Source organism: Oncorhynchus clarkii, chromosome 12 (assembly GCF_045791955.1).
Source record: "Oncorhynchus clarkii lewisi isolate Uvic-CL-2024 chromosome 12, UVic_Ocla_1.0, whole genome shotgun sequence".
NCBI lineage: Eukaryota > Metazoa > Chordata > Actinopteri > Salmoniformes > Salmonidae > Oncorhynchus > Oncorhynchus clarkii.
Window position 1 is genome coordinate 75125607 of NC_092158.1, and position 27265 is coordinate 75152871.

The 27265-nt window shown below is 44.5% G+C and overlaps 2 protein-coding genes across 2 annotated transcripts; both read left to right on the forward strand.

Moving 5' to 3' along the window:
• Nucleotides 1-8758: 8758 nt before the first annotated feature.
• LOC139421288 (retinol dehydrogenase 8a) lies at nucleotides 8759-18857 on the forward strand. Its single transcript, XM_071172019.1, has 6 exons — nucleotides 8759-8988; nucleotides 13027-13188; nucleotides 16260-16439; nucleotides 16581-16674; nucleotides 16861-17044; nucleotides 17313-18857. Exons 1-6 carry the CDS (start codon nucleotides 8883-8885, stop codon nucleotides 17538-17540), a joined length of 954 nt encoding a protein of 317 aa, XP_071028120.1. The 5' UTR covers nucleotides 8759-8882; the 3' UTR covers nucleotides 17541-18857.
• A 1268-nt stretch (nucleotides 18858-20125) lies between these two features.
• Nucleotides 20126-22379, forward strand: LOC139422535 (cylicin-2-like). Its single transcript, XM_071173692.1, has 2 exons — nucleotides 20126-20142; nucleotides 21413-22379. The coding sequence occupies exons 1-2, from the start codon at nucleotides 20126-20128 to the stop codon at nucleotides 22377-22379; spliced, it is 984 nt and encodes a 327-aa protein (XP_071029793.1).
• Nucleotides 22380-27265: the final 4886 nt, after the last annotated feature.

Consider the following 27265-nt stretch of genomic DNA (forward strand, 5'->3'; position numbering starts at 1 on the left):
GTTTGATTTGACTTAGTCCTATTCTATAACCTGGATTTTTGGTTGAGATGGAGACGGGAATCCAACATATTAATTATTATTTGTAGACAAACTGGAATTAAAGCCAGACTAAGTCAGTGGCACAGATGAAACTATCCAAGCAGAAGGTACATCTCCTTCAAATGTTGATATTTGGTTGTGTTGACAACCAAACACAATTCAATATCACTAAATATACTCACATTTTAAATCAACCAGAGCTTGAAACCCAAATATATTGTCTATTTTAGTTGAATTCTGAGTTAAATTGAAACGATAGGAGATGATGACTTTGCAGATGATACATAAGCCTAAATAGCATCCTTGATGATATGAGAGATATTGTTGCATTAATTTGCTCTGTTAAACTACCCTTTGGAATGACTTTGATAGCAGCAGTTCATCTATTTAGTTATTAAGTGGAGATCTCATGATAGCACATTAGTAATAGTCAGTGACAAATGTCGTAGCTAAACTGGGATTGAGTCAAAACCTTGGTTAAAACCCAGTTCTCCAGTAGGCCAATGTATTTCTTTATTGTGGATATAACATTGAAGATATGACTTTGTTTTAAAGGTACAAATTCAACATGTTTTTTACAAGGTTGGTCTGTATTGCAATCTGTTAACATGATGAAATAATCCTGTGGTTGAAATTTCAGCCTCAAAACAACAGATTACTTTAGATTTTTTTCAAATCCAATGTATTCTCCACATAAATTTCACGTCAAAATACTTTGACAAATTACGTTCAAACAATGTTGATTCAACCAGTTTGTGCCCAGTGGGAATACACTTCTACATACCAACTCTCAAAGGGACTATAACACATACTTAAAGTTATAGTTCATGCCACATACTGTATACTGTACAGTGCCTTGAACTTTGCAACCTTTTGCCACATTTCAGGCTTCAAACATAAAGATATAAAACTGTATTTTTTTGTGAAGAATCAACAACAAGTGGGACACAATCATGAAGTGGAACGACATTTATTGGATATTTCAAACTTTTTTAACAAATCAAAAACTGACAAATTGGGCGTGCAAAATGATTCAGCCCCTTTACTTTCAGTGCAGCAAACTCTCTCCAGAAGATCAGTGAGGATCTCTGAATGATCCAATGTTGACCTAAATTACTAATGATGATAAATACAATCCACCTGTGTGTAATCAAGTCTCCGTATAAATGCACCTGCACTGTGATAGTCTCAGAGGTCCGTCAAAAGCGCAGAGAGCATCATGAAGAACAAGGAACACACCAGGCAGGTCCGAGATACTGTTGTGAAGAAGTTTAAAGCCGGATTTGGATACAAAAATATTTCCCAAGCTTTAAACATCCCAAGGAGCACTGTGCAAACGATAATATTGAAATTGAAGGAGTATCAGACCACTGCAAATCTACCAAGACCTGGCCGTCCCTCTAAACTTTCAGCTCATACAAGGAGAAGACTGATCAGAGATGCAGCCAAGAGTCCCATGATCACTCTGGATGAACTGCAGAGATCTACAGCTGAGGTGGGAGACTCTGTCCATAGGACAACAATCAGTCGTATATTGCACAAATCTGGCCTTTATGGAAGAGTGGCAAGAAGAAAGACATTTCTTAAAGATATCCATAAAAAGTGTCGGTTAAAGTTTGCCACAAGCCACCTGGAAGACACACCAAACATGTGGAAGAAGGTGCTCTGGTCAGATGAAACCAAAATTGAACTTTTTGGCAACAATGCAAAACGTTATGTTTGGCGTAAAAGCAACACAGCTCATCACCCTGAACACACCATCCCCACTGTCAAACATGGTGGTGGCAGCATCATGGTTTGGGCCTGCTTTTCTTCAGCAGGGACAGGGAAGATAGTTAAAATTGATGGGAAGATGGATGGATCCAAATACAGGACCATTCTGGAAGAAAACCTGATGGAGTCTGCAAAAGACCTGAGACTGGGACGGAGATTTGTCTTCCAACAAGACAATGATCCAAAACATAAAGCAAAATCTACAATGGAATGGTTCAAAAATAAACATATCCAGGTGTTAGAATGGCCAAGTCAAAGTCCAGACCTGAATCCAATTGAGAATCTGTGGAAAGAACTGAAAACTGCTGTTCACAAATGCTCTCCATCCAACCTCACTGAGCTCGAGCTGTTTTGCAAGGAGGAATGGGAAAAAATTTCAGTCTCTCGATGTGCAAAAATGATAGAGACATACCCCAAGCGACTTACAGCTGTAATCGCAGCAAAAGGTGGCGCTACAAAGTATTAACTTAAGGGGGCTGAATAATTTTGCACTGCCAATTTTTCAGTTTTTGATTTGTTAAAAAAGTTTGAAATATCCAATAAATGTTGTTCCACTTCATGATTGTGTCCCACTTGTTGTTGATTCTTCACAAAAAAATACAGTTTTATATCTTTATGTTTGAAGCCTGAAATGTGGCAAAAGGTCGCAAAGTTCAAGGGGGCCGAATGCTTTCGCAAGGCACTGTATTTGTGTGTTTTGACACAGTATTTATTGTTTGGTGAGGAGAGAAAAGAACCACCAGAGATCAAGCCTGGCATGGGATGAATCTATCCCAGACTTTACTGAATATTAAAGGAAACAAAATATCTGTCCCACGTACAGAGAGATGGGTAATGGATCTACCTGGCCTTTTTCTCTATCATAAATCTAACAGGAGCTATATACTGTACTTTGTGATTTTTTGTTGTTGCTGTAACTGAAGTTTTTTGTTAATACAATATGAAAGCGGTACTTAAGTGGTATATAAGCTAATTGGTATGAATCATCTCTCTTGCTCCCTCCCTCTCACTCCTGTAAGTCAGTGATGATGGAGGTATCTTGTCATTTAATCACTGAGGCGGTGGAAGGTGTAAGAGGAGAATGTGAGAAGAGCTTTATTCTGTCATCATCCCATAGCAGAGATAACAGCAACATGGTGACAGTTTACTTTTACATTCATCGTGAAGTCAGAGTTTTTTTGAGAGTTTGGAACTACAGATGTAGGATCTTAATTTGATCACTCTTTTGTTGCTGAGAATTTTCCAGCAGAGGAGGAAATGCAAACGTGTTGTGTATTTGAGTTTTAAAAAGTGGGCCGAATACTTTCGCAAGGCACTGTAAGTGGTGATCCTAACTGACCTATAACAGGGAATTTTAACTAGGATTAAATGTCAGGAATTGTGAAAAACTGAGTTTAAATGTATTTGGCTAAAGTGTATGTAAACTTCCGACTTCAACTGTTGCTGTGCAGCAACACTCCCCATCCAATCTGACAGAGCTTGAGAGGATCTGCAGAGAAGAAAGGGAGAAACTCTGCCAAGTTTGCAGTGTCATGCCCAAGAAGAATTCACGCTGTAAACTCTGCTAAAGGTGAATCAACAAAGTACTGAGTAAAGTGTCTGAATACTTATTTCAATGTAATATTTCAGTTTTACATGTTCATACATTTGCAAACATTTCTAAAAACCTGTTTTTGCTTTGTCATTGTGGGGAATTGTGTGTAGATTAGAATAAGGCTGTAACGTAACAAAATGTGGAAAAAGTCAAGAGGTCTGAAATACTTTCCGAAGGCACTGTATGTCTCCATCTTGGTACAGAGCTCTCTGACTGTTGGATATACAGACCAGATTAAGTAGATATACTTCTACATTTAGTTCCATATGTCACAGTGGAAGCTGTTTATATATGATCACAGTGCTACACAATCTTCACACCACACCGGCTGAAATAAATCAAAACACCTCGTATCTAAAGTAGCTGGCCGGGGGCACAGTGAATGAACTCATCACTTTCCACCACTTATATCATAATATATTATTGCCTCGTTCCATCTTAGGCACCTACACACATCTGGGTGGTTCTGTCATGTTCGAAGTTGGTCAAAGTGTGTACTCTTGGTCATGTGGTCAATGGGGATATTTCACTGACCAATTCCCTACCAACAAGAATCCTCTATAAAACCCTTGTCATCTGAGACTATAGATCGGATCTGTTGGCAGTTTTTGCCTTTGCATCCATCCTGTTCACATCCATCTACATCCATACATGTCATTAGAAAGTCCCCGCCTAGTGAACTCATGACTGCGTAAACCACACTGTGGAGGATGGGGGTCTGTGTTACTAAGGACTAAATGTGTACAGGGGTTGGTGGGACCAGTGACTGGATACTGTATTTATATCATGGGAAAAAACACAAGACTTCTGTGCCTCCCTAAATGAGATCAGGTCAGGAAGTGACTCATATACTGTCTCAACAGGGGAGTGACTAATTGTGACTTTTTCCTAGTTCACTTTAGGTCCATTGTAATAGAGCTAGGCTGCCCTACCAAGCAAAAAGGCAGTAACTGCCCATAAGTTCGAAAATGAGTTCATGTAATTTTTGCTACATTAAATATATGCTTAATCGTGTGGACAATTATCCTGCCTCTATTGTATTGTGTTTTGGATAAAATGGGGGTCATGTTAGCAGTAACTGCATAAAGTCACTGTGAAACCAAGGTAAACAGCGGCAGGTAGCCTAGTGGTTAGAGCGTTGGGCCTGTAACCGAAAGGTTGCTAGATTGAATCCCTGAGCTGACAAGGTAGAAATCTGTTGTTCTGCCTCTGAACAAGGCAGTTAACCCACTGTTCTTAGGCTGTCATTGTAAATAAGAATTAGTTTGTTTTTCTTAGTTCAACAGGAAATGACACAGTGCACATGAGCAGGAGAGAAATGAGAGAAAGAGAAGAGTTACTGGACTATTAAACCCATTCTGATAGCTCATATAAAACACCAGGTCAGATTGGGGTTTGTAGGGGGTGTTAATGAAAATAATTACTGATGGGGGATGATTCAGCTAATTAACATTAAGGATTAAGTCTCATTAATAATCTGCTCAAACAATCACCACCACTCTCACTCTCTGTCCCTACTCTCTATCTTTCTCTCTGTTCCTCCTCCTCTCTCTGTCCCTTCTCTCTCCTTCTCTTTGGTTCTGTCAGCCTCAGAACCCTCTCAAATGTCTCATCCCTGTCTCTCTCTCCCTTCTCACTCTCTGGGTCCACTCTGTTACTTAAAGCTTTTGTTCTCTCTCCCACTCCCCCTACCACTCTCTTTCCCTTTTTTCCTTTCATTTACTTTTCCCCCTCCTCTGTTCTCCTCTGGGAAGTTTGCATTCCACACCTCCTCAGCAGACTGCACACAAAAGAGCAGAAAGCACCACTCCTGACCTGTAGCAAACATTCCAGTCCACTGGGCTCTTTCACACAGCCACTGTTTGTGCTTTCAGAGCCAGTCCCATTTGTCCCCTCCAAACTCATTCAGCTCAGCCAGTCTGGTGGCCAGGCCACTGTTACAGGCAAGGGGGATAGAGCAGGCTGGACTAGCACATTTAGACATGGACAAGCAATGCTATGTTTCATTGCAAAGTTAAGGTTACACGGAGAAGTATTTTTCTCACGTGCATTATCACAATTTGTGCTCTAAAATAGTGTGAGTATTCAGTCAAACATTGAAATTTGATGTTTGGATTTATTCCCTAAACTAAATCATTATAACCAAGAAATACTAAAAGTAGCTCAATCACATATTGATTCCACTTCAAAGACCAAATAATCTCTCATTTTCAGTGAAATGAGTAGAAACAGCATTGACAGTGAATCAGAGATAAATCTGAACTGAGGGATGAATAAAACTGATGGTTCCATCCAAAAGGCATACGTTCAAGTATCCTTCAACTCAGCAAACAGGAAATGGACTATTAGCCTCTAATGGAAAAGAGAGAACATGTGTTGCCTCTCTCTAGTCTCCTGTCAGAACTGTGACTGAACTCCCATGAAGAGGATGAGGGTCTTATGTGGCGCAGGGCCCACCTGGGGTACAATGAGATGTCAGAGAGAAAAGGTCAGAGGTCAGAGAGACGTTTGGGGAGCGATCTTTTGGCAACACGTTTCCTTATGGTGCTTTATCTCAGCTGTCTGCATCGGAAGAGAAGAAAGTTACAGGGGAGAAGTGGTAGGAAGGTAAAGGAGGACTGAAAGATGGAGGCAACTTGGAGGATGAACGAGGTGTAGTTGGAGAAAGTGGACAGCCATAAAAGAGGAGAATTTGTATATGGTTCTGAGGGAGGAGTACGCGTGGCAGGGGAAAACAACGTGTACGAGCCTGCACCATTCCCTCTCCTCCTCTCTCTCTGTCCTTTTCTACCTCCCTCTCTCCTTCTCTCTGTCTCTCTCTCTGTCTTTCTCTCTCTCTCTCTCTCTCTGTCTTCAAATACCAGAGTGATAGCTAGAAGGCTGCTGACAACATTCCCTACCCTTCAGCTCTTCTAATGTGTCTACCTCCACACACACCTGTCCACAGTCTCCCCAGGCAGAGGGAAAGGCATGTCAAGAACTCCCGCCTGCTCCTGAGTCCCTTCCCTTCTCACCTCAACTGGCTCCCCAGCCTCAGCCCACCACCATGGACAGAGTCTCTGGAGCAACACAAACACAAATCAAACATTCACACACCCAAATGTTACAGGATGGCTGTAAAGTGTCAAGGACAGTTTGTGTTTTCTCATCTCGAGTCTGAAAAGTAGATCTACAGTACCGGTACAATTCTTAGAAATATTTGTTTTTTGATCCATTGTGAAGATGGGGAGCACCATGTGGATATCATAAAGAGTGTATCGATAGTTTGTAAACAGTTCATTATTATCATATAAACCCTTTAAAACAATTTTTACCTTAACCATTATCAGTCAACATCTAATAAAAGTTGTTCTCTGGTTTCCCCCCCACCCCCCTGATTTTTCAGAGACTAAAAGTTGGGGCATTGGCTTTTTAGGGGGTAGGGATTACATTACGTAATGCTCTGTGTCGACGGCAGTAGAAAAATTCTTCCCAACCAACGTTTTTTTCATTCTGTTTCTCTGCACTGCTTTACTGATGTCTATTTTCTCCCATGTCTTGTATGTCATGTGCTTGCGGTCACATTTTTCACAACAAGGCTTGTTGTGCGTGTGTTTGTGTGTGTGTCCTCTATACCTATCCTGCGGTAAGAATAGTGATCTCTGTAGCCTATGTTACGTTGTGTGGACTGTAAAGATGGAGGGGGATTCATGAATACCGTACATCACAGGTTTGTTTGAGGTTAAATGCAAAGCACAGGAGACGGATGGATATGCTGAGAGAGAGACAGGAAGAGACAGGAAGAGAGATGGTTTCTGCTCACCTCTCTGGCCATGCAGCTGTGGCAATAACATATTGAGATATTGAGTGTCCAACAAGCCCTAACATGGGTGTGACCTTTGTACTCTGACCCAATCACCATCGCTACGGAAACCAGCCTGGTTTTACAATCTTATCATATGCATCTTTACACCTTGCTACGCCCACCTTGAGCAGAATTCCCATGTTCAAACAAGGCAATGTCTCTCTGTCTCCAAGCCAAAGCAACACATAACCATAACTCCAAACTGACAGACCACTATTGCACTGACTACAAACACATTCTGCTTCTTCTACCTATATAGACTTAAAATACTGCCCTTAAAACAGCATGACAGAATTACCATCAATTACTTTTCTTCAGCATTGGATGCGACACAGGAATAGGAATAATAACTGCATTTGGGACTACATGGGAGAAGCCTTATCTGTTCCAAACCCATTCATTATGTATTCGTGTAATTGTTCATTCTGCCAGGAGATGGCAGGAGAGCTCCAGCGCTGTAGCTAGCGCATCTAGATTACACAACGTTACTGAAGGAGAGCTGAAACCACGCCAGTGTGAAATTTGAATATAGTGACGTGACGTAGGACTAAACGCCACAATATTGAACTTTGCGCTTGACCTTCAATTGTTTTCACACTTTAATCTATAGGGTTCTCATTATTTTAACATTGTGTGGTCAAATTTAAATTGAATGGTCTAATAGCAGCACACAATTCTGATATAGGTTTCTACAATCTTAGACGTTTGTTCATTAAGATTTATTTATTTTAGTAAGAATAATACTCTATAAAATATTTGTTTACATAAACCAAAAGTAGGCTTACATTTCGGGGTTTTATGACTAGGCATAAATCAGCCAAGTCTCATAGACTAGACATAACATAAATGTCAATCCAGGTGGTCAAATTAGTATGATGTGTTAAATTTGGTATGGTTACATAACGTTAGCTTTAGCCACCTTGACACCTAGCTAACGTTAGCCACAACAAATTGGAATTTGTTACATATCATACATTTAGAAAATCCGTAGAATAGTGTACATTATTCTAATTCGTAACATATTGTATGAATTAAATTTGTAACATATAATATGAATTGTAATTCGTAACATAGCCTATCATACGAAATGGATGATAGACATCCACAAATTAATACCATACAAAACATAGTATGTACTAAATGAAGTAACTCAGATTTATGTAGCCTACAGAATAATACGAAATGCTCTGAGACCAGGTTGCAGCAATAGGTAGGCCTATGTCTGACAGATGTGAATGCATACAAACACAGCAATATTAAACATAGGCCCTACTGGGAAATAAATATTTATTGAGGCTGTTGTTCAAAATTGCATGAAATCAATGTAACCCCTACCCATATGTTAGGCTGCCCCACACAGTAAAACAGGGATTCATTTAGGTTCTTCTTTTTTTATCAATTCAGGTCAAGCAGCATTTATCAGATAAAAAATTCTGCTGGCAGTCGAGTTTGCGAGGTGCCTCGTCTTTTTTAGTAAACGATTTTATAGGACATGTGACTAAATTATCCGCTCACATGGCCGCTGTGTTTGCATGATCCGCTTTAGTTTTTAAAGTCCAGTGCTCGAGCTCGCTCTGCAACAACCATCCGGAGCCGAAGACCACTAAAACGCACGACCTAACCGGACAAGCCATGGCGAGCAGTGGACAAAAAGTAGTTCTGATCACCGGTTGCTCCTCCGGCATCGGGTTACGAATCGCCGTCCTGCTGGCCAAAGATGAAAAGAAGCGTTACCATGGTAAATGCGCTTTCTTTACATTGTTTATCTGCCTTTAACTTCAGAAGCTTGATCCGACATGCTGCTAAAATCCTTCTGATCTTTGTTTGAACCCTTGTGGAATATGTTCTGTATACAAATAGGGTCATCATTAGTCTATCTATCCAAAACAACTTTTACGCGCAGGTTTGACCTTTGCGCCCATAAATTGTAGCCTACGTGTTTTACTTTTAGACTAAATCTCCTAATGCTAGTGTTGCTAGTGTAATCTCCTATTGCTAGTGTAAAAAAAATATATATTTCCTATCGTGAGCCCTCTGGTTCTCTATCCCCCTTGATTCAGCTATTATCATCTGAAAGCTAAGTTTCCGGGGTACGGCTCCGCGAGGATGCCGCTTGCTAGGCGGGGATCATAAAAGAGACTGCCAGTTCTCTTTCAAGTGACTTCTCTCGTACAAAGCCCCCTTTATCGCACTGAATTGTAGACCGCTGCCCCGGTTTAGTGCCGTGTCTAATGCGCCTATAGTCCCCTCTCTGGAGCGAGTGTTGAAAGAGGGACAAAGTTTGAGACCTGTACAAGCGAAGGTTCACTAGCAAGGCTTGTTTGAAGTCTTCATCGGGGCTCAGCGGAGCTCGGGGAAGGTCGCGGACCTTGTACGTTTGTCATCCACTTTCCAGCTACAGACATCCCATCATTAATGTCAGTCTAGGGTTACGTAGAATTGTTATTTCTTTGAGGGTAGTGGGGTCTTGGGATTTATTGCCGTGAAATAGAGGAGCGCAACAGAAGCGATTAACTGCTCCCTCAACAGTACTCAGGGTCGAATCATTCTCGTTGAACTGTGACCTGCTTCCAAGAAAGAGAGAGACCACATTGCAGAAAATAACATGATCTGTTCTCTCTGAAGGATCATGAAAATCCAGATTAAAAATTGCGCTGTTATTCTGAGTATTAATTGGTAGCAGTGACATTTGCCAACTACAGAGAAACCTCAACAATCCCAGTTCAGGGCAGTGTGGTTCCATTCAAGAATGTTTACTAAGCTGTTGCCCAAGAATAATTCCAACAACAACTGAAAGAACAATGCAACTGTTGTTCTGTTGAAACTCATACATCTCTCTGTTGCTTGACAGACACCCAACTCTCTCATCATGAAGATCTTACTCATAGGTGTACAGTCGAAGCTGGCACTGTCTGTCATAGTTCTCCACTAGCACTTCCACACCCTCACTAGTAAAGCAGATATGAGCAGTGCTTATTCTAGTCACACACCATTATTCCATGCTCTTCCACTCACTCCATAGATACTGGATTGTCATTGGGGGTTTTGGGTCAGAGGTTACAGAACCAGATGAGATAAGAGGATGACTTCATTTGTCAAGGACAGCAGGTCTTCAGATCAGTGCCTGATTTGAGCTGTTGATTTCCACCATTGATCTCTATTGTGTAATACTGTTGTCTCTCTATTTCCGTGTTAGAGCTCATCAATAAAACACAGACGTGGTTGACCTCACTGTAAACTTGGAATGGAGAATGTCAAGTCTCAAGATGCAAACATGTGGAAAACCTTTCTGTACATACTGTAGATGGTAGACACTGTTTGCTACTCTATGTAGGTTCATGTCTCCCAGGTCCAGAGTTCAAAGGGAATCAATAGTGTGTTACATAAGCGGATGGACGTGGAATAGACCCACTGACCTGGCTGGCTGGCTGGCTGGCTGGCTGGCTGGCTGGCTGGCTGGCTGGCTGGCTGGCTGGCTGGCTGGCTGGCTGGCTGGCTGGCTGGCTGGCTGGCTGGCTGGCTGGCTGGCTGGCTGGCTGGCTGGCTGGCTGGCTGGCTGGCTGGCTGGCTGGCTGGCTGGCTGGCTGGCTGGCTGGCTGGCTGGCTGGCTGGCTGGCTGGCTGGCTGGCTGGCTGGCTGGCTGGCTGGCTGGCTGGCTGGCTGGCTGGCTGGCTGGCTGGCTGGCTGGCTGGCTGGCTGGCTGGCTGGCTGGCTGGCTGGCTGGCTGGCTGGCTGGCTGGCTGGCTGGCTGGCTGGCTGGCTGGCTGGCTGGCTGGCTGGCTGGCTGGCTGGCTGGCTGGCTGGCTGGCTGGCTGGCTGGCTGGCTGGCTGGCTGGCTGGCTGGCTGGCTGGCTGGCTGGCTGGCTGGCTGGCTGGCTGGCTGGCTGGCTGGCTGGCTGGCTGGCTGGCTGGCTGGCTGGCTGGCTGGCTGGCTGGCTGGCTGCATATAAACCTGTGTGCAAGTCTACTATATATGCTTATCTATGTGTCAGTGGGTCAGTCATCAGTCTGTTCCATGTAGTCTCATATATCTCAGATATATTTCTCTCTCTCGCTCTCGCTCTCTCTCTTTCTCTCTCTCTCTGTCTCTCTAAATGTCTCTCTCTCTCTGAACCTCTCTCTGTCTCACTCTCTGCCTCTCTTTTTCCTGCCTCTCGCTCTCTTGTCTCTCTGTCTCTCTCTTTCTCTCTCTGCCTCTATCAATTCAATTAAATTCAAAGGGCTTTATTGGCATGGGAAACATACACTGCATGGCTAAAAGTATGTGGACACCTGCTCGTCAAACATCTCATTCCAACATCATGGGCATTAATATGGAGTTGGTCCCTGCTATAACATCCTCCGCTCTTCTGGGAAGGTTTTCCACTAGATGTTGGAACATTGCTGCGGGGACTTGCTTCCATTCAGCCACAAGAGCATTAGTGAGGTCGGGCACTGATGTTGGGTGATTAGGCCTGGCTCACAGTCTGTATGGTCCTCGCTTTGTGCTTTGTGCAGGAAAGGGCCTTCTCCAAACTGTTGCCACAAAGTTGGAAGCACAGAATCATCTAGAATATCATTGTATGGTGTAGCGTTAAGATTTCCCTTCACTGGAACTAAGGGGCCTGAACCATGGAAAACAGCCCAGACCATTATTCCTCCTCCACCAAACTTTCCAGTTGGCACTATGCATTCGGGCAGGGAGCGTTCTTTTAGCATTTGCCAAACCCAGATTCGTCCGTTGGACTGCCAGATGGTGCAGAGTCATTCATCACTCCAGAGAACGCATTTCCAGAGTCGAATGGCGGCGAGCTTTACACCTCTCCAGCTGACGCTTGGCATTGTGCATGGTGACCTTAGGCTTGTCTGCGGCTGCTTGGTCATGGAAACCCATTTCATGAAGCTCCCCATGAACAATTCTTGTGCTGACATTGCTTCCGGAGTCAGTTTGGAACTCGGCAGTGAGTGTTGCAACTGAGGACAGTCAATTTTTACTCGCTATGCGCTTCAGCACTCGTCTGTCCTGTTCTGCAAGCTTGTTTGGCCTATTATTTTGTGGCTGAGACTTTTTTGCTCCTAGACGTTTCCACTTCACAATAACAGCTCTTACAGTTGACTGGGGCAGCTCTAGCATGGCAGAAATTTGACGAACTGATTTGTTGGAAAGGTGGCATCCTATGATGGTATCACTTTGAAATTCACTGAGCTCTTCAGTAAGGCCATTCTGCTGCCAATGTTTGTCTATGGAGATTGCATGGCGGCGTGCTTGATTTTAAACACCTGTCATCAACGGGTGTGGCTGAAATAGCCGAATCCACACACTTTTGGCCATGTAGTGTATTTTTACATTGCCAAAGCAAGTGAAATAGACAATAAACAAAAGTGAAATAAACTATCAAAAATTAACAGTAAACATTACAATCACAAGTTTTAAAGCATTAGAGACTATGGCTATGTACAGTGTTGTAAGGATGTACAAATAGTTAAAGTAATATGGGTTTTATTTACAATGGTGTTTGTTCTTCAGTGGTTGCCCTTTTCTTGTGGCAACAGGTCACACGTATGGGAATGACCCTCATGCTGCTTCCTCTGGATGTGTGCAGCGATGAGTCAGTCAAGCAGTGCATCAACAGTGTCTCTCTCTCTCTGCCTCTCTCTCACCCCCCTCTCTCTTTGCCTCTCTCTCTCTCCATCCCCTCTCTCTCTCTCTCTCTCTCTCTCTCTCTCTCTCTCTCTCTCTCTCTCTCTCTCTCTCTCTCTCTCTCTCTCTCTCTCTCTCTCTCTCTCTCTCTCCCAGTCATTGCCACCATGCGTGACCTGAAGAAGAAGGATAAGCTGGTGGAGGCAGCAGGTGATGCGTATGGGAAGACCCTCATGCTGCTGCCTCTGGACGTGTGCAGTGATGAGTCAGTCAAGCAGTGCATCAACAGTGTCAAGGACCGCCATATTGATATCCTCAGTGAGTTAACAGGGCTGGAACTAACGAGCTAAACCTCCTGCCCTGGCCTTTTGTGTGGCAATGACCTGATCTCTAGCCCTGGGACAAATAGCCTCGCCTTTTTCATGTGTGTGTGTTTGTGAATGTGTGTGTTCCAGGGCATGCGTTCATCCTGCATTCGTCTAGGCCAGGGGTATTCAACTCTTACCCTACGAGGTTCAAAGCCTGTTGGTTTTATTTTCTACTTGTTTAATAATTGGTGTCCCAGGTCTAAATCAGTCCCTGGAGGAACAATGAAAAAATGCAGTGGAATTGGCTTCGAGGTCCAGAGTTCAATTTGAAGGGTCTAGGCCGATGTATATATGTACGCCTTAAAACTCTAACCTCTGTTTCAACTGGTGGACTCTGATTTTCCAGGAAAACTGTTTCTATTCATAGGTTCACTCCTGACCCTCCACTCCCTGACACTACCCCCTCTACCCTTAATACAACAAAAACAGCCCAGCAGACTGTTACATCACACCTCTCTATTTATTTCATTCATGTGCTGACACCTAGTGGTGACAGTGAATGGTGCAACTGTCTGACCAATGGAGTTCATGTTTTTTAGTTTTTTAATTTAACTAGGCAAGTCAGTTAAGAACAAATTCTTATTTACAATGACGGCCTACCCCAGCCAAACCCGGACGATGCTGGGCCAATTGTGCACCGCCCTATGGGACTCCTAATCACAGCCGGATGTGATACAGCATGGATTCAAATCAGGGACTATAGTGACACCTCTTGCACTGAGATGCAGTGCCTTAGACCGCTGTGCCACTCGGGAGCCCACAGAGAAAAAAATCATACATTCTTCCCAAAAGTATTTCAAGACACAAAACTAGTGTTCACACAATTCAAACCTTTATATAACTAGGCAAGTCAATTAAGAACAAATTCGGGCTTTCTTGATGTCTATAGTATTCTCTCTGGTATGAAATTTGGTTTCCACTCAGGTTATGGATGTGTCACTGCAACCTTAAAGGTCCTCAATGATGTCACCATTGCCCTTGATTCTAAGCAATGCTGTGCTGCTATTTTTATTGACTTGGCCAAAGCTTTTTTTTAATTTTAAAATTTAACCTTTATTTATTTAATTTTGATACAATAGACCATTCCATTCTTGTGGGCCGGCTCAGGAGTATTGGTGTCTCTGAGGGGTCTTTGGCCTGGTTTTCTAACTACCTCTCACAAAGAGTGCAGTGTATAAAGTCAGAACATCTGCTGTCTCAGCCACTGCCTGTCACCAAGGGAGTACTCTAAGGCTCAATCCTAGGCCCCACGCTCTTCTCAATTTACATCAACAACATAGCTCAGGCAGTAGGAAGCTCTCTCATTCATTTATATGCAGATGATACAGTCTCATACTAAGCTGGCCCCTCACCTGATTTTGTGTTAAATGCTCTACAACAAAGCTTTCTTAGTGTCCAACAAGCTTTCTCTACCCTTAACCTTGTTCTGAACACCTCCAAAACAAAGGTCATATGGTTTGATAAGAAGAATGCCCCTCACCCCACAGGTGTGATTACTACCTCTGAGGGTTTAGAGCTTGAGGTTGTCACCTCATACAAGTACTTGGGAGTACGGCTAGACGGTACACTGTCCTTCTCTCAGCACATATCAAAGCTGCAGGCTACGTCGTTCGGGTTAGGGAGGGATTGTCCGGTAGGGATGTCCTTGTCTCATCGCGCACCAGCGACTCCTGTGGCGGGCCGGGCGCAGTGCACGCTAACCAAGGTTGCCAGGTGCACGGTGTTTCCTCCGACACATTGGTGCGGCTGGCTTCCGGGTTGGATGCGCGCTGTGTTAAGAATGGTTGGGTTGTGTATCGGAGGACCCATGACTTTCAACCTTTGTCTCTCCCGAGCCCGTACGGGAGTTGTAGCGATGAGACAAGATAGTAGCTACAAAAACCACGAAATTGGAGAGAAAAATGGGGGTAAAATTCAACATTGTTTAATTATTTTTTTTATTAAAAAGCTGCAGGCTAAAGTTAAATCTTGGTTTCCTCTATCGTAATCCCCTTCAGCCCAGCTGCCAAACCAACCCTGATTCAGAGCGGAGACATAATTTATAGATCAGCAGGTAAGGGCGCTCTCGAGCGGCTAGAAGTCCTTTACCATTCGGCCATCAGATTTGCCACCAATGCTCCTTATAGGACACATCACTGCACTCTATACTCCCCTGTAAACTGGTCATCTCTGTATACCCGTTGCAAGACCCACTGGTTGATGCTTATTTATAAAAACCCTCTTAAGCCTCACTCCCCCTATCTGAGATATCTACTGCAGCCCTCATCCTCCACATACAACACCCGTTCTGCCAGTCACATTCTGTTAAAGGTCCCCAAAGCACACACATCCCTGGCTCGTCTTTTCAGTTCGCTGCAGCTAGCGACTGGAACGAGCTGCAACAAACACTCAAACTGGACAGTTTTATCTCAATCTCTTCATTCAAAGACTCAATCATGGACATTCTTACTGACAGTTGTGGCTGCTTGTGTGATGTATTGTTGTCTCTACCTTCTTGCCCTTTGTGCTGTTGTCTGTGCCCGATGTTTGTACCCTGTTTTGTCCTGCTACCATGTTGTGCTGCTGCCATGATGCGTTGCTACCATGTTGTTGTCATGTTGTGTTCGTACCATGCTGTGTTGTCATATGTTGCTGCCTTGCTATGTTGTTGTCTTAGGTCTCTCTTTATGTAGTGTTGTGTTTTCTCTCTTGTCGTGATGTGTGTTTTGTCCTATATTTGTATTTAATTTATTTTGTATTTTTAATCCCAGCCCCCGTCCCCACAGGAGGCTTTTAGCCTTCTGGTTGGCCGTCATTGTAAATAAGAATTTGTTCTTAACTGACTTGCCTAGTTAAATAACGGTTAAATAAAACAATGACGGCCTACAAAACATCAGTTGTGACTAAAGCTTTAGAGCCTCAGCTCTAAACCTTAAAGACAGGCCATGTCTGTACAGAAGGCTACAGTGTAGTATCTGTATAGCATCGGTAGTGTAACTACAGGTCTGTAACCCTTGTCTCTATCTCTGAGTCTCCCCTCAGTCAACAATGCAGGTGTGGGCTTGTTGGGACCCGTGGAAAGCATCAGTATCGAGGACATGAAGAGGGTGTTTGAGACCAACTTCTTTGGCGTGGTGAGGATGATTAAAGAGGTCATGCCTGACATGAAGAAGAGGCGGGCGGGACACATCGTGGTCATGAGCAGTGTTATGGGTCTACAGGGTAAGACTGGCATGACAATGATTGAGGGGTTGTCTAGCGCACTTACAGATCTGGACTAGCAGGCTAACTGTAAAAGCTGTAGATTCCGGTCCTGCTCTCTGACTACCATTCCTCCTGACCCTGAGTCTGCTCTGCCTGTAGGTGTAGTGTTCAACGATGTCTACACTGCCTCCAAGTTCGCCATGGAGGGCTTCTGTGAGAGTATGGCTGTCCAACTGCTCAAGTTTAACGTCCAGTGAGTTCCTCTCAGTCGGTCTTGTACTCCTATTGGGTTTCTGTCATTACATCTCTTGGTATCTTTCCCAGTGGGCATTCAATTACAGCCAGTGACTCAATACCTGGTTACTGTGTCAGCAAAAATAAAGAATTGCCGTTACTGTGTAATAGATGAATAAAGATCTATTCTGTTCTCTCCGTTCAGTTTGTCTATGATTGAGCCAGGGCCGGTGCACACTGAGTTTGAGACGAAGATGATGGAGGACGTGGCCAAGATGGAGTACCCAGGAGCTGATGCAGACACAGTGCGCTACTTTAAAGATGTTTACCTGCCCTCCTCCAAGGATATCTTTGAGGCCATGGGACAGACCCCAGAGGACATCGCCAAGGTTAGTGAACACGCTCCGCTCCCTGTGTCACCCCTTGGTTCATGGGATTTTGAGTTTGCCTCGTGTAATGGAACCAATGGAATAGTCCCAAAAGTACAAATCCAATCCAATCTGGGACTCCAGACCAACAAACACAAAGTATTTGAAAGAAACTCAGGTGTGCTATAAACACTCAGATGTTCTCTCTCTCTCTCTCTCTCTCTCTCTCTCTCTCTCTCTCTCTCTCTCTCTCTCTCTCTCTCTCTCTCTCTCTCTCTCTCCCATGTAGTGTACTAAGAAGGTGATCGAGTCAAGGAACCCTCGCTTCAGGAACCTGACCAACAGCCTGTACACTCCCATCGTGGCCATGAAGTACGCCGACGAGACAGGAGGCCTGTCGGTCAATACCTTCTACAACCTGCTGTTCAACTTCGGCCCCCTCATGCACATCACCATGAGCATCCTTAAGTGCCTGACCTGCAGCTGCCTGCGCCGACGCACCATCTCACCGAACTGAGAGAGACCGCGTCTTGGTATGAAATGTAACCCTATTCCCTATATTATGCATTACCAGGGTGAAAAGTAGTGCATTATATAGGGATAGGGTGCCATTTTGGACATACCCTGTGAGAAATATACAGTGGTGTAGCTCATTGACACCCAAACCTGGACCACCTGGGGGAAGGAGGGGGCATGTAGTTCTCGGCGAGAGAGGCCGTGAGAGAACCAGGATAAGCTTTGGCCAGGCAACATGCACAATTGCACAAACACAGACAGTACAGTGTGACCTCATGCATGGGGCTATACGTTTTTTCTGGTCAGATCATGTGATCTGGAAAAACTCCTGGCCCTCCTCATACATACACATGATTACACACAAACAACTTACCCACAAACACAGCCAGGCATCCGTCCTGGTCTTTTGAGGTACTGTTGGGGCAATGACACTGTCTGTCCATCTGTCCGTCTGTCTGTCCGTCTGTCCGTCTGTCCGTCTGTCTGTCTGTCTGTCTGTCTGTCTGTCTGTCTGTCTGTCTGTCTGTCTGTCCGTCTGTCTGTCCGTCTTGTCCGTATGTCTGTCCGTCCGTCTGTCTGTATGTCTGTCCATCCGTCTGTCCGTCCGTCTGTCTGTCCGTCCGTCTGTATGTCCGTCCGTCCGTCCGTCTGTCCGTCATTCTGTCTGCCCGTCTGTCCGTCCGTCTGTCTGTCCGTCCGTCCGTCCGTCCGTCTGTCTGTCCGTCCGTCTGTCCGTCTCTGTCTGTCTGTCTGTCCGTCTGTCCGTCTCTGTCTGTCTGTCCGTCTGTCCGTCTGTCCGTCCGTCTGTCCGTCCGTCTGTCTGTCTGTCCGTCCGTCCGTCTGTCCGTCCGTCTGTCTGTCTGTCCGTCCGTCCGTCCGTCCGTCTGTCTGTCCGTCCGTCTGTCCGTCTCTGTCTGTCTGTCTGTCCGTCCGTCCGTCTCTGTCTGTCTGTGGACTGAAAAACAAAGCACACATAACCAGTTACAAAGAATAACAAAAAACAACAGCATTGCAATCACAGTGAAAGCGTAATGTAGCACCCAATGAACTTAAGACTCAGGCCTTGCTAAACTCTTAGTACAATGCAGTATTTAGCTCTGAGTTACGAAGAATCTACTAGATTCCTTCATTGTACATTTGATTTGATGTATGTCTTTATAGTAGTATTGTTGTTTTGCTGTTTAATCATATTATTTCTGCATCTTTTTATAAGCTGAATGTGTGGTTTTTAAAAGTGTATGAAATGATAGATTGTTAATATCTTATTTTTGAAAGTAATTAATTGATTTAGAAATAAACTTCTTGGTTTACTCTGAAAGAGACAGCCTTTTTCTTAATGACGCTGTAATGATGAGGCATTTCGCTCAATGTCTTTGGTGGTGTTTCCAGAGAGCCTGGTTTCCATTGTGCCTGCAGGACTCTATGTGAACCAGTTGGGGGCACTAGATCACTGTGTGTTCTCTCTAGCTGTACCATCAGCTGGGGTGAGATTCCACTGCAGACATGACAGCACACACAGCTCAATGAGCAGGAGACCTGTTGAGAGTATTATACTGTTGTTTAGGGATGGAGATCATTGTAGCCATATGATATTGGTTTGTTTTCGGGGGGGGGGTTGTAAGTCTTGATTAAGGTTATTGTTCTTTGAAGTTACTGTCTCTGTGGGTCGGGACTGGATAATGTTTTTCTAGGGTCTGAGTGGTTGTTTCCAACCACTGGTGTTGAAAGTTGTTCTGTGTGTGGTTCAGCTGGAGAGCCAGTGAATGATAGTGTGTGAGAGAAAGTTGGTTTGCAAATGACCATGGAAATGTAAACTAATCTGAGATCTGTCTCCTTACACTCATAGCCAATAGGTATAGTCCTGCTGTTAAGTATCCGTGTGTGTGTGTGTGCGCCTGCGTTCTTTTGCATCTGCTTGTGTGCAGTGTGTGTGTGGACCAAGCCGATGATCTATTGATGGATATAAAGAGGTCATGGCCTGCTCCCCATCCAGCCCTCTCACCCCCCCCCCCCCCCCCCCCCCCTCACACACACACCCTGCTTTGTGCCATGTGAGAGAATATGACCTGGTTCCCATCCCTGTTAATGACGGCCTCCTCCTCAGAAACGGCCCCACTGCACGCCAGAGCCTCCCTCACCAGCTGCCTCCCTCACACCCTCAGCCTCGGACCCTCAGCCCTGGACCCCCAGTCCACTGAGAGAGAGAGAGAGAGACACACACAGAAACCAAGAGAGGGAGAAAGAGTGAGAGAAAGGGAAAGAGAGAGAGACAGAGAAACCTACAGAGAGGGAGCCCAGGTCTGTCTGTAGAGTCCCTGTCTGTAGAGCTGGTACCCAGAGGATCCTGGCTGTGTAGAGCTACGTATTGCAACAGAGGTAGCAGCCAGGTCTTTCTGTGCACTGTGCAGTGAGGGGAGCTACATAGGTTTGTGTGTATGTGTGTGTGTGTGTGTGTGTGTGTCTTCATCAGAGGCGACAGCTACGCACAATGGAACAAAGACTCTGTCAATCACAATCAAATGGGTGGGGGGTCAGTCCGGGGGGGAGGGGGGTGGAGCCTGTGTTCTGAATGTTGCCGAGGCCCCGATGTGGGACGCTGAAGGGTAGGGGTGGGGGCAGTGAGGGGCGGGGGTGTGTCTGATTTAGGAAAATTAGGGATGGGGTGCCCCAGGCTGAATAGAGGACCTGTTTACTAATTGAATGAACACAGGAGTTACAGCAAGTCTCATTAAACAAAAGGTATTATTCTTATCAAACCATTGTTGGGCACTTTTGTTTCAGAATCAAGAACATAATTGCGATATAGTCAGGGGCAACATGATGTGGCTTGGTCTTGACCCTGTCGCAATTACTAAGCCACTAAATACACACAACTCACACTGATGCACAAACACACAGCCTCATGTGTAGACTTATATAACCTTCACTTATGAAAGAACACTCAAGCCCGCATGCACACGCACACACATGCACACACGCATACAAAAACACACACACACAGGGAGTAGCTAAAACATTTTCTTTGGCATTCTCATCGTCAGACACATTCCTGAAGTGTTTAGTCTTGGTTGTCGCCAGGTCAATTCTGGTTCAGTTCAGGCCCCTTCTCTGTTCCATCAGGACCAATACGTCATGCTCGTCCCTATGTCCTCAGAGAGAAGGAGCGAAAGAGAAGGAGACGAGAAAGAGGTGAGCGAGACTAAAGGAAGAGGGAGAGAGAGGGTGAGTGGAGTTGAGGTCTAGTCGAGTGCTTCACTATGAACTCAGGGCATGATGACAGATAACCACAAAGCCAGGCTGCTGTGTTGGCTACCTCCTCTGCATCCTCATTCTCAATATCACTTAGATGATGTCTGACCAAGGTCTATGTGTTTGAAAATTTGCACTATAAAAGTAAATGTCCTTTTGGGCGGATACACAGTGTCAGTTTTTGTTACCTACCAACTGTCTTTAATATGTGGGTCCACTCTCCTTAATGCTCCACTGTAAAGCAAACTCTTGTCTAGTTTTTGTGCCCAGCTGAATGAGATCATTTTGAAAACTATTGAAACTTCTACAAAAAATATCAATTGAGCAAAATAATGAAACGGAAACAGTAAGTATAGTAATAAGCAAAATCTTTATCAAAATCTTTCAAGTGCTAAAAAAATAATGGCCCATATTTGCAGCAGGGTGTTCAGTGGTGTCCCCACGTCGGCCTCTCTTCTTGTTAGAGCCACTATTCTTGGAGGTCAACACTGGAATAGTTGCAGCATCAATACAGGAGTCTGTCTGACCAGCTCCCTTCATCTTGGCCTGGTCAACATCAAGCTCCAAAGCAACCATGGCCTGAGGAAAAAAAGAAACATGGCTCTTAAGTGAAAAACTCATCAGAAGCAGGCGGCGGAGCAAGCAGAGCAAGGCGGGTGGAAAGGACAAGCAGAGCAAGGCGGGTGGAAAGGACAAGCAGAGCAAGGCGGGTGGAAAGGACAGGCAGAGCAAGGCAGGTGGAAAGGACAGGCAGAGCAAGGCGGGTGGAAAGGACAAGCAGAGCAAGGCGGATGGAAAGGACAGGCAGAGCAAGGCGGGTGGAAAGGACAGGCAGAGCAAGGCGGGTGGAAAGGACAAGCAGAGCAAGGCGGGTGGAAAGGACAAGCAGAGCAAGGCGGGTGGAAAGGACAAGCAGAGCAAGGCGGGTGGAAAGGACAAGCAGAGCAAGGCGGGTGGAAAGGACAAGCAGAGCAAGGCGGGTGGAAAGGACAAGCAGAGCAAGGCGGGTGGAAAGGACAGGCAGAGCAAGGCGGGTGGAAAGGACAGGCAGAGCAAGGTGGGTGGAAAGGACAAGCAGAGCAAGGCGGGTGGAAAGGACAGGCAGAGCAAGGCAGGTGGAAAGGACAGGCAGAGCAAGGCGGGTGGAAAGGACAAGCAGAGCAAGGCGGATGGAAAGGACAGGCAGAGCAAGGCGGGTGGAAAGGACAGGCAGAGCAAGGCGGGTGGAAAGGACAAGCAGAGCAAGGCGGATGGAAAGGACAGGCAGAGCAAGGCGGGTGGAAAGGACAGGCAGAGCAAGGCGGGTGGAAAGGACAAGCAGAGCAAGGCGGGTGGAAAGGACAAGCAGAGCAAGGCGGGTGGAAAGGACAAGCAGAGCAAGGCGGGTGGAAAGGACAAGCAGAGCAAGGCGGGTGGAAAGGACAAGCAGAGCAAGGCGGGTGGAAAGGACAGGCAGAGCAAGGCGGGTGGAAAGGACAGGCAGAGCAAGGAGGGTGGAAAGGACAAGCAGAGCAAGGCGGATGGAAAGGACAGGCAGAGCAAGGCGGGTGGAAAGGACAGGCAGAGCAAGGCGGGTGGAAAGGACAGGTAGAGCAAGGCGGGTGGAAAGGACAGGCAGAGCAAGGCGGGTGGAAAGGACAGGCAGAGCAAGGCGGGTGGAAAGGACAGGCAGAGCAAGGTGGGTGGAAAGGACAGGCAGAGCAAGGCGGGTGGAAAGGACAGGCAGAGCAAGGCGGGTGGAAAGGACAGGCAAAGCAAGGCGGGTGGAAAGGACAGGCAGAGCAAGGCGGGTGGAAAGGACAGGCAGAGCAAGGCGGGTGGAAAGGACAGGCAGAGCAAGGCGGGTGGAAAGGACAGGCAGAGCAGTGACTGAATGCTAGCAGGATAGTCCATATCTCCAATCATCTTTGTTGATAGCGATGTTGTGTTTCCATAAGTGGATGAATTGGTTTAATTTAGTATTGTAAAGCCTCAACCCTTAGCTACCTCTTCCAATTCAAATTAGTTTGAAAATTTTTTAAGTATGGTTTTGTGTGACTACAGCGCCAGCGATACAAAAATAGAGATAAGTTCTCGTTAAGCGAGGCATCAAAGCGGACAACCCACCCACCCGGCCTGCTTCAGTTGGGTCAATATAATTCTAAACAATGCATTCTAAAATAAATCACACACGCCTCGCACACTCACCTTTGATGAGTTTAGGCCATTAGTCTCTGTAGGACAACAGAATCATATTTCAGGTAAAATACAAGTATAACATTGTGGTGTTTCCCAAAGCCTTTCTCAGACCCCCTCCTAGCCCCAGTGTCCCTTCACATCACTTTACCAGCATAAGGCCTTTCAAACTGATCTTCAGTAGCAGGCCCAGTCCTCCCAACACACAGGAGAGACCCAACATCACAGAACCTGTATAAGAACTTTCAAACTGATCTTCAGTAGCAGGCCCAGTCCTCCCAACACACAGGAGAGACCCAACATCACAGAACCTGCTGTCTCCAAATGTTGGTCTTCAGTCTCATTAATCAATCGAACCGGCCTCCTCCATACAATCTCACTCACTCCAGCATTCTCCAAAGTCTGGAGGTCAGCCACACAGGTCCGCAGGAATTCAAAGCTAGGCACAGTATCATTTTGGGTTGTCTGAGTCAAGGTCTGTCCGGTCTTGGTGGTGGTCGTGTTTTCTTCAGTTGTCAAGTGTCGTTTGTACAGGATATTTAGAATGGTGTAAGTGTCGGTCTGGAGTTGAGGGGTGGCGGCCCACTCCTTAGGGATCATGGGGGGTAACAGGGTGTCTTGAAGCACCTCGCCACCTGGGAGTCTGTCAGGGAGTCCAGCGTGTAACGCCATCATGTAAAGAGTCACCAACAAAACAACAGTACTACACTTCAAAGCCATCACAAGTGCAAGGAGTAAACTCAGCAAAAATGTAAAAATCAACCACTCTCTAGAAGGAAAGATGAGTTATGAGGTTCAGAATTTGAATTACGTTGTCATGGTAGTGCCATACAGTGGATTATGATGTCACAGAAGACTGCCAACAAGTTCTGCCCCATAGAATCAATAGAATATAATTAATTTAAATTATATACAACCCTCCTTTATGACATCACTACTAATATGGTGAAGTTGATGATTGGTTTAGATGTCTATATGGGATAATTTCTCCATTCACAGTACACAAGTATCATCAATATAATGAGTTCAGCTGAAAGCATGACAGGACATATCCATTAGCTGCCAACTGATGTGCAAAGATTTGTATATAATTTAAACTTAACAACAAAGATATTAGAAAGGTGGAAAAAATCTATTTTTGGCACAGAGGTTGAGGTCATCAATGTAAAACAGATAAAGTCATGACTAAAATTGACTAGTCTGTCTGGCTAAAGAGAGAGATGCAGGACTCCTTTCAACCTTTCTACTTCCATGTTTGATTCAACTACACATCTGTGATATGTTATTACTTGTGAATTGTTTATTAAATATCTTTTGTTACCTGGGTGATTCTACAGAAGTGGTGTAAATTCTGTCCCACCCCCAAAAAACAATTTAAAAAACAGTTGTCTCCAAACTTAGGACATTCATTGACATCATATGTTCTAATTCAATCCAATGCAATAGCAAACATATTGTTAAATGAATATATACTGAACAAAAATATAAACGCAACATGCAACAATTTCATTGATTTCACTGAGTTACAGTTCATATAAGGACATCAGTCAATTTAAATAAATTCATTAGGCCCTGGTCTATGGATTTCACATGACTGGAAATACAGATATGTGTCACATTCTGACCTTTATTTCCTGTTTTGTTGTTATTTAGTATGGTCAGGGCGTGAGTTGGGGTGGGCAGTCTATGTTTGGTTTTCTATGATTTGGGGATTTCTATGTTTCGGCCCAGTATGGTTCTCAATCAGAGGCAGGTGTCATTAGTTGTCTCTGATTGAGAATCATACTTAGGTAGCCTGGGTTTCACTGTGTGTTTGTGGGTGTTTGTTTCCGTGTCTGTGTTTTTCACCACACGGTACTGTTTTGGGTTTCGTTCGTTCCACGTTTATTGTTTTTGTATTCAGTTGTTCATGTGTAGTATTTCTTATTAAAAGAACCATGGACACTTACCAAGCCGCATATTGGTCCTCCGATCCTTCTCGCCTTCTCGTCTTCTTCGGAAGAAGAGGAGGACATCCCTTACAATATGCATCTGTTTGTCACAGATACCTTTTAAAAAAGTGCCTTACAATGGGCCTCAGGATCTCATCATGGTATTTTTGTGGGTTCAAATTGCCGTTGATAAAATGTAATTGAGTACATTGTCCATATGCCTGCCCATACCATAACCCCACCGCCACCAAAGGGCACTCTGTTCACAACGTAGACATCAGCAAACCACTCGCCCACACTACACCATACACGTGGTCTGTTGTTGTGAGTCTGGTTGGACGTACTGCCAAGTTCTCTAAAATTATGTTGGAGGCGGCTTATGGTAGAGAAATTAACAGTAAATTCTCTGGCAACAGGTTTGATGGACATTCCTGCAGTCAGTATGCCAATTTCACACTCCCTCAAAACTTGAGACATCTGTCGCATTGTGTTGTGTGACAAAACTGAACATTTTAGAGTGGCCTTTTATTGTCCCCAGCAAATGCGCACTAGCAGGGATGTAAACAAATTTGTGCACAAAATTTGAGAGAAATATGATTTTTATGCATATGGAACATTTCTGCGATCTTTTATTTCAGCTCATGAAACATGGGACCAACACTTTACATGTTGTGTTTATATTTTTGTTCTGTGTAGTACAAAGTCATTGTTTATACACCTATTTCTATTGTGAGGTGGCTGTCCCAAACCCTGACTCCTAAACTTTATGTTTGAAAATAAGGCAAGGGATGATTTTTGTAATTTTTTGAACACTATTATTTCAATAGAGCATATTGAGTTGTTCTATTATCACGTTGAAAGATACTGATCAAATGATTTGTTTTGTTTATTTTAAAACAGTGCTACTTTTTCACTATGTTTTCACTAGTGACAAATTTAGTTGGGTGGTAAGGAAGCGTCTTTCTTTTCCCCAACGCAGTTAAGCCAAAACCACGCTCCATTATTCAGAGGGTTGTTCTACTACGCTCCCATTGGCTAGCTAGTGTCGTCTCACTCACAGGCGATCAGCGCAGAGACAGTGACCTTCCAAGGTACCGTTACGGATGGAAAGGTTTTGGCTTAACTGCGTTGGGGAAAAGAAAGATGCAAGGAGCGTAAGTGTAATTGAACAATTAGCTGCCTATCGTAATGCAGGCCTATTATTATCATGTTTGTAAGAGACCCAACATCACAGAACCTGCTGTCTCCAGCTTTTTGTCTTCAGTCTCATCGAACCAGCCTCCTTCAGACAAGATCACCTGCAGTACTACACTTCAAAGCCATCGCAAATACACAGTGTAAACTCTGAGAAAATGTCAAAATCAGCCACTCTCTAGTAAGAAAGATGAGTTATTAAGTTCAGAATGTTTGATGTGATTGTTGGAATTAGGTTGTCATTAGAGCTGGGAATTGCCAGGGACCTCACGATACGATATTATCACGGTACGATGTTATCACGAGACAGGTTAAAGAATCATTTTAAAGCCTTGAGACAATTGAGACATGGATTGTGTATGTGTGCCATTCAGAGGGTGAATGGGAAAGACAAAATATTTAAGTCCCTTTGAACAGAGTATGGTAGTAGGTGCCAGGCACCGGTTTGTGTCAAGAACTGCAACGCTGCTGGGTTTTTCATGCTCAACAGTTTCCCGTGTGTATCGAGAATGGTCCACCACCCAAAGGACATCCAGCCAGAGTCATGAGAAAATAAGTTTTGATCAGTCATGGAATTAAAAGGTCTGAAAACAAAGTGGCTCCCTATTTAAAAAGAAGATGGAGAAATACCTATGAAGGAAAAATTGAGTTTTGTTGCTGGTACAGCCAACTAGCGCAAAAATAACATTGCGATACTTCAAAATGATACGATACCGTATATGGTAAAATATTATATCCCGATATGTAACTGTGTAGATTTTTTGCACAAGTTGTCATGGTAGTCACAGAGGACTGCAAACAAGTTATATTCCATAGAATTAGAATCAATCAGTTCTGATGCTATGATCACCTCTCCTTTATGACATCATGGATTTACCATGATTAAAACAGGTTGATAGATACGGGATCAAGTTTTCTCCCTTCACAAGTACCATCTCACAATTTCAGCTCAAGCATGATATGTTATAAAATTGTAACAGTAAAGATATTACACATGTGGAAAAAATCCATTCTTGGCACAGATGGGAACTAGGAATCCTAACAGTCAACATAAAGCCCTGGAGAGCCCTGTAGTTCTTCCCGGCTGCCTCTGGCCATGGTAGGGCAGGAGAGGCCTGTAGTTCTCCCCGGCTGCCTCTGGCCATGGTAGGGCAGGAGAGGCCTGTAGTTCTCCCCG

Coding starts and splice junctions, on each gene's coding strand:
- LOC139421288 (XM_071172019.1), top strand. CDS start 8,883: ATGGCGAGCAGTGGACAAAAAGTAGTTCTGATCACCGGTTGCTCCTCC. Junction 13,189..16,259: donor CCGCCATATTGATATCCTCA/GTGAGTTAACAG, acceptor GTCTCCCCTCAG/TCAACAATGCAGGTGTGGGC. Junction 17,045..17,312: donor CCCCAGAGGACATCGCCAAG/GTTAGTGAACAC, acceptor TCTCCCATGTAG/TGTACTAAGAAGGTGATCGA.